Raw genomic sequence first — 7,456 nt, forward strand, 5'->3', positions numbered from 1 at the left:
GTGTAGGCTTAAATATTACATGTCTCTCTAGTCTCCTTTAATCTGAAATGTTTCCACAGCCTTTATCTGTCATGATGTGGATACATTTGAAGAATACAGCCCTTCCTCCCCCTTCCCCCTTTTAAAAAGATTTATTTTAGAGAAAGAAGGAGAGAGAGAGAGAATCTCAAGCAGACTCCCCACTGAGCACAGAGCCCAATGTAGGGCTCCATCCTACTACCCCAAGATCATGACCCGAGCCAAAAATAAGTCGGGCACTCAACCAACTGATCCACCCAGGCACCCCCACCCTTTTTAATAGAACATTCCTCACTTGGGGTTTGTCACTGTGAGGTTTCCTCATAATTAGATTGAGGTTATGGATTCTCAGCCAGAAAACTGCATAGGTGATAGTAGGTCCTTTTCAGGACATCGCATCCGGAGACGTATGACCTTCATTCATCCCTCATTGGTGATGTCAATTTTGACCTCCTGGTCAAGGTGTCTGATTTTTCTATTGTATACTTATGATTTTTTCTCTTGCAACTATAAACAATCTGGGAGATATTTTAAGACTGCACAAATATGTTTCACCTCATCAAAGTTTCCCTGTAGATTTGGTATTCATTGATGATGCTTGCCTGAACAGGTGTTTCCTATGATGGTTCAAAATGATTCTAGCTGTTACTTTAACCTCAGAGCCTGTCCTGGTTGGGGGTGAGCCTGGGCCCTGCCTACCACACCCCTAATACATCTCAGCAGGATCCCAGGGCTTCGCTGAGTGCCCTTTGGAAGCCCCTGGGCCAGTGTACAGAGATCCAATTCAAACTGCCAAGGTTCAAGTCCCATTGAGACACCTTGGTGAGTCTTAGCCTCTAGTTTACTCACCAATGAAAAGGAGATGTACAATGTCCCTACCCCTGATGTGAAAAAGTACTGCTGGGCTCCCCAACGGCTGACTCCCTTCCTCCTGTGAGGGCTGCTGGACAGGGCTGGTGGCCAACATAACAGGAAGCACCTGACCAGGGCCTATTGCCTGGCAATGACCTGCCTGAATTCCCCTGCCACTGGCCTCTGTGTCACAGCCATACTGAGTGAGTGGCCTGTAGAGCTGGGGGGCCCTAGGTGAATCACTTCATCTTCACAGGTCCCTTATCTCTGAGAAGGAACCAAGGTAAGGGAGAAGAACTCCTTTATTGGTAAGCGTGTCCCGGGACCCTGGCCCAAGAATGAGGTCCCCTCTGGAAGGCCACCTTGGAGAGGGCGGTTGCGGGGAAGGTCTTAGTAGCCAGCCACAGGGCTGAGGAAGGATATGGTGAGAATCTTCCCTCTGGTCTTGGGGGCTGGGGGCCTGTGTGGAGAAGAGGAGGCCTTTTTTTTTTTTGGACTACTGGCCGCAGTATCTCAATGGCCTGAAGTGCTGTGGGTAGTTACGATTCACGGTTTTACAAACCACAAGGTGGCCACATTCTGACAAGACCCAGGACAGAGAAGGAGGGATTGTTGGGGCGATGGGTAGCATCTGGATTGCCTCTCCCTCTGCCCCCACCTGAGCCTGGGCCCTGGAAGCTCTCTGTGTCTTTCTGGAGCTATTGTGTTTTGTCCCAACTCCAAGTCCTGTCTTCCTGCCTTCCAACCTTTACTCTCGTATCCCTGACACAAGACATGTCAGAAATAGGAGACTTGGCTGTCAGAAAAGGCCACATACACTCACTTAAGTGGAGGTTATGAGGAGGGTCTGCGGGGGAGGTGGGAGGAGATGGTAGAGAGATGATGGTAAACATTCCTCCCTGTTGTCATAATTTTATTAAAGGAAAAAAATCCTGGAGGAAGTAGCAGGGTATAAGCAGAAAAAACCATGACTTTAGATTCGGAGGCAGACACATCTAGATTCAAGCCCAGCCATGAATGAGTGACCTTAGGCAAACTGCCTCAGTTTTTCCTGTCTATAAAATAGGCTAATTCTTCCTTCTTCACAGGGTTACTGTGGAACACTTAGCCCATGGCCTGCCTCATAGATAATGTTTAATAAACCCCAATGGCCTGGCCTCACAGGGCACATCCTATTTGGCAGGCCTACATTGACCTCCCATCGTCACCACAGTGGCCTCATGAGGAAGATGTATTTATGTTCACTCCATTTACAGGTTAGTAAACTGAAGTTTAAAACAACTTGCCCAGGAGACCACAAGTTAGTGCCAGGACCTGGGATTTGACCCCCTGGGGTCCTGGCCTGGGGCCACCATGGGCTTCCTGCTTTTTCTCTGGAGAGTCTGACTTCAGATGGATGCTGAGCCCAGGGAACCTCTGGCAGACCTGAGGCTTGGGGCATCCCCACCTTTGCTGGTGCCTGGAGGATACCCCAGGCTGGCCAGGCTCTCCACCAGCCAGCCATGGCCCAAGTGAGAGGCTCAGGAGGCCCTTCCCTTATAAGGACAACAACTCAGCTGTGATGAAACTTTTCTGCCTCCCAGCTGGGTGGGCGGAGGAAGGGAAATGACAGGCTCCAACAGCTCAGCTGAGCTTGAGCCTCCGCAGGAACTCGCCCACAGCCTCCCCTCTCCTCTTCCTGTGTTGCGCTGTGAGAGGCTTTCCAGAGGGTCCCACTGGCTGGAGGGGGGAGGCCACAGCAAGTGGCCCAGGGAAGCGAAGATGTGCAAACTGAGGCCAAGGGAGGGGACAGGACCCTTGAAGGCCCAACAGGACCCTTGAAGGCCCAACCCTTGAAGGGGAGAGGACCCTTGAAAGCCCAACAGGACCAGTCTTCAGACTGGTCAGTGCTATCTTAGGGCCTGGGAAAGGGGGCTGGAGGAGGCTCTTGGGCAAGTCTCTCTCTCCCCTTGGCCCCCTCAGATCAAGTCATAAAGGGGAGGGGGCTGGTCTGCTTGCAGCACAGCATAACCCTATTCCCTTCTTCCCATAGCTGTGTCCTTAGGGTACTGTTCTCCTCAACAAAAATCACCAGCCAACTATCCCGAGAAGCTAACCATGGAATCACAGGATATCAGGACTGACAAGGATCTTGAGACCATCTAGTCCGTCCCACTGAGTTTAGAGAGGAGGAAGTAACAGCTCAGTGGGAGGACCTGAACTTGCCCGTCAGTTGTGTTAAAATATGTGTGTGTGTACACATATATATGTATATATGTGTATATCACATATTTAAATTGGGAGGAGGGGCTTTCTCTTGGTTTCCTATTAAAAGTTTCTTTTTTGGGCGCCTGGGTGGCTCAGTCGTTAAGCGTCTGCCTTCGGCTCAGGTCATGATCCCAGGGTCCTGGGATCGAGTCCCACATCGGGCTCCCTGCTCGGCAGGAAGCCTGCTTCTCCCTCTCCCACTCCCCCTGCTTGTGTTCCTGCTCTCGCTGTGTCTCTCTCTGTCAAAAAAATAAATAAAATCTTTAAAAAAAAAAAGTTTCTTTTTTAAGAAATCCCAACATGTTAACTGAATAAAAAGACAAAGGACTTGTTCTACACCCAGTTCTGGCTAGCTGTGGGGTTTGGTGCTTCCCTGGAGACCACATCTGGGGTTGGCAGGGGGGTGAAGCCCTAGGCCAATGGAGAACCAAGTATGGCAGCCGGCGAATCGGTCTCTGACACTGCTGTGCACGATTAGTGTGACCTGAAGCAGCTGCTCAGCCTCTCTGAATCTCAGTCTCATCTCTCCCAGCAGGGTGATTTTGAGGATAAAACTAGACAATTTATATAAAGCATCCAGCTCAGGGCCTGACACATAGTAGGGGCTTAGTAAATGGGTAACAGTATTGTGTGTTGGGCACCTACTTTAGATTAGGTGCTATGGATTCCAAGAAAATGGGATCCTTCCCCAGGTTGCTCGCTGCCAGTCAGGGGAGACAGACAGACAGACTGACAGCCCCCCCTCGGTGAGCATAGTGGGATAAGCTTTGTTAGATGGGCACATTCTGCGGCAGCACAGAACAGAGCTCAACAGGCTTCTCTTGCTGAGGGAATCAGACAAGGCCTCATGGAGGTGACTTTTGTCTGCACCTTGAAGGAAGAGTAATACCAAACAGAGGAATTGGGGAGGGCATTTGAGACAGGGAATAGCAGGTGGACAGAAGGAAAATAGCCTTTGCTAAAGCAAATTCTTTGTGTAGTATCCTGTAGGAGGAGGTGCTGAGGGAGGGGTGGAGGCCTGGGAGATGGGGGCGGTGCAGAAGGCAGAAGGTTGTGATGTTCACTCGGAAAGCTTGGACTTTGTCCTAGAGACCAAGGGGAGTCATGGGTGGGTTTTAAAGAGGGCAGACACAGGCTGTGGAGTGGAGACTGGAGGCAGGGAGACCAATTAGGAGGTGGCAATGGACAAGGTGTAGAGGGGTCAGGGCTTGAGCTGGGACCGTGCCACGGGAAGTAGAGTAGAGGAGTAGAATCTTTCTAGGAGGTAGAATGGGGGGTTTGGGGTTTCGTGGATGTGGGAAGGCTGGAGTGGGAGGGAGGGAAATCGATGACTTACAGGGTGTTGGGCTATGGAGGCACCCTTTCCTGAGTTGGGGAGCCCTGGGGGGAAAGACAGGTTGGGGAGAGGATGGTAACTGTGTGAGAGGTCCAGTGAACTACCAGAACTGAGCTGGAGCAAATCTGAAGATCATGGGCATCTAGACAGTGGGTGATTGAAGCCGCAAGTATGGCAAAGTTGTATCTTAGATGTTGTAGGACTAGATTTGAGTGTGACTGACAAGAGGCCATGGTGTCAGGAGAGTTCATCAGAGGCCAAAATCTGGGCCCCAGGGGAGTTAGGTCAAGATAACAGTGACACTAGTTTTCTCTCATGTGAGTCAAGTCCAGCAGTAGAGTCCATCCCTATTACAGCAGCTCCAAGGTCACTTAGGACCTCCTCGTCTCTTACTGTTCTGCCATCTTATCACTTGACTCCTACTTCATGATTTCCAAGCAACTCAGCTCCTGTCGCATCACTTGTACTCTAACTGCTGGGAAGGGAGATGGGGTCATAAGGACACACACCTTCCCTTCAGAGACACTTCCTGGAAGTTGCACTTCTGCCGACCTCTCATTGGCCAGATTTTAATCAAATGGCCACACCTAGCTGCAAGGATGATCCTTCAGTTTCTTGGTCATTCTTCCTGGTGACCGTGTGCCAACTGGAAATCAGAAGTCCTATTACCAAAGAAAAAGGAAAGAATGGATCTCTAGAGCAGCGTTTCTCAATGGGGGGCCATGTTGTCCTCCAGGGGACATTTGGCAACATCTGGAGGTATTTTTGTCACTGTTAGGAGGGTGGAGGCCAGGGATGCTGCTAAACGTCCCATAATGCATAGGACAACCTCCACAACATTTGGCCCAAGATATCAGCGGTGCTGAGTTTGAGAAGCCCTGGCCTACATGGACAATTTCTAGTCTCATTGCTGTAACCAGGACAGCATGAAGAGTGAGGGGACTAGTCACTTGTGGCCACACAAGACACCTGTCCTGGGCAGGCCACAATATTAGGGGAGTTCAGCAGCTCAGACCTAGGCTCTGGGGGTTTGTTTGGGTTTTTTTTGTGGGGGGGGGTTGTTATATTTGCCCCAGCTTGGAGGGGCTCCTGCCCTCACAGAAAAGGAAAGAAGCTTTGTTTTGTTTGTGCCTCTTTGTTTCATTCATTTCTTTATATTGGGCTCTGAAGTGCAGAGGGAACCCTGAGGGGAGGACTCTGAGGGAAGGGGCTTATTTAACACATGGGCATTTCTTTGCCCACCAGCCACCGACTTGGCCGCTAGTGGGGGAAAAAGCTCCATAGTCTGGCCCCCCATGGCCAGACTCTAGTTCAGTCCCTTATTTATAGTGTGATACAGTTAGACCCTTCCCCCAGCCTCCTGGCCACAAGCCAGGGCTGGGTGGTCAAGGAGAGGCCCCTGGCCCTGAATCTGCAGAGATGCCAGGGCGGCTTTTCTGGCTTTGCCCATAGTGCTGGGCTGGGCCTTTCTGTGCTTCCTCCCTCCCAGGCAGCCTTCCAACCAAGTCAGCATTTCTGGGCCCCTCCCACCTTCATTTCCTTCCCGGACTGTAGCCTTGGGTCTGAAGGGAAGCAGACCTGCCCCAGCTGGGGCCAATGCCAGGCCATGCTGAGGCTGAGGCCTGTGGGTCCCCAAGGTCCCTGAGACGTGGTACAGCCGAGAGAATGCCTATCAGTGGGATGGTGGTGGGGGAGAGTGTGAACAGCTCTGTCTCTGGGGAGGGCTAGGGGAAAGAATAGCCCCCAAGCCAGTCTGAACTGTTGGGGTCCTTACTGCGGATGAGCAAAGGTCTCCCCCAGGCCAAACAACACCCACTCTTATCTGGCTATAAAAGGCTCCCTGAAAGGAATTGGTCTGAGAATGGCCCACTGGACCTGGGCTAGGGTCAATCCCTACAATGGGTCTGGGAGGCAGGGTCTCCACAAGCTCAGGAAGGGTTAAGCTCCTACCTTCCAACCTGTTTCTGGAGTCCCAGAGGGACTCTGGAGGTTTTCAGCATTTTCAAATATCTGAGTTCTTCAACGGGACTGGTGATGGATTTGATTGGTGGCACAGACCTTCTGCCGCATGACCTCTGACAAGTTGCCTGACCTCTCAGCTCCTCAGTTTCCTCATCTGTTCAATGAGAAGAATAATGCCCAGCTGAGAGTTGTGAGGATTCATCTGGATAGTGCCTGGCCCACGGGGGGCACTCAGGAAATAGTAGCTGCTCCTCTCATCATTGTATCATCACACTGTCTCTCAGGAGAGCCTCGCTTCTCCTCATCAGAAAGTCCTTCCCCGAGCCACCACTCTAATTCTTTTTTTTTTTTTTAAGATTTTAAAAAATTTTTATTTATTTATTTATTTTATTTATTTATTTGACAGAGAGAGACACAGCGAGAGAGGGAACACAAGCAGGGGGAATGGGAGAGGGAGAAGCAAGCTTCCTGCGGAGCAGAGAGCCCAATGCGGGGCTCGATCCCAGGACCCCGGGATCATGACCTGAGCCAAAGGCAGACGCTTAACAACTGAGCCACCCAGGCGCCCCGCCACCACTCTAATTCTTAGCATGCAGAGTCTGCAGTGGGAGCCACCTCAGGAACCTGCATTTTACAGATGAAGGGACCAGGGAAGAGACTTGCCCAAGGTCACAGAGGAGGGTCAACCAGCTGGAATCCATGAGCAACATTCTTCTCCCGCTCTCCCAGGGCTCTCCCGCCACTCAGGAAATAGGCCCAGTCTTTCCATGTTCACCCTTGTTGGCAAGAGCTCCAAAAGGCTGTTTTCCTTCTGTCCAGTTCAGTGTTGATGGCTGCAATCAGGAAATGGGGTGATGGGATGTCCTTCCCTACGTCCTCCTGGTGTGGGGCGGCAACCTCACAGGGCTGGGCTTCCTGAGATACAGCTGTGGCAGCAACTGAAGGAGCTAGGATCATCTTTTTTTTTTTTTTTTTTTTAAAGATTTTTTTATTTATTTGACAGAGAGAGACACAGCGAGAGAGGGAACACAAGCAGGGGGA

The 7,456-nt window shown here is 51.0% G+C and overlaps 1 protein-coding gene and 1 long non-coding RNA gene across 2 annotated transcripts in view; one reads left to right on the plus strand and one right to left on the minus strand.

Moving 5' to 3' along the window:
• Positions 1-2,896, plus strand: part of LOC102731775 (estrogen receptor-like) — a 464,527-nt gene extending 461,631 nt beyond the window's left edge. Inside the window, exon 2 of the mRNA XM_081829577.1 lies at positions 1,159-2,896. Within this exon, the coding sequence (XP_081685703.1) occupies positions 1,159-1,283 (125 nt within the window). The 3' untranslated portion in view covers positions 1,284-2,896. The remainder of the gene's footprint in view (positions 1-1,158) is intronic.
• Positions 2,897-5,771: 2,875 nt separating this feature from the next.
• The window catches only part of LOC115941453 (uncharacterized), a 26,515-nt gene continuing 24,830 nt past the window's right edge, over positions 5,772-7,456 (minus strand). The window contains exon 3 of the long non-coding RNA XR_004076207.2: positions 5,772-6,569. This is a non-coding gene — a long non-coding RNA (uncharacterized LOC115941453). The remainder of the gene's footprint in view (positions 6,570-7,456) is intronic.

The sequence above is a fragment of the Leptonychotes weddellii genome, chromosome 9 (genome assembly GCF_054177405.1).
Source record: "Leptonychotes weddellii isolate Sample4059 chromosome 9, ASM5417740v2, whole genome shotgun sequence".
NCBI classification, from domain to species: Eukaryota; Metazoa; Chordata; class Mammalia; order Carnivora; family Phocidae; genus Leptonychotes; species Leptonychotes weddellii.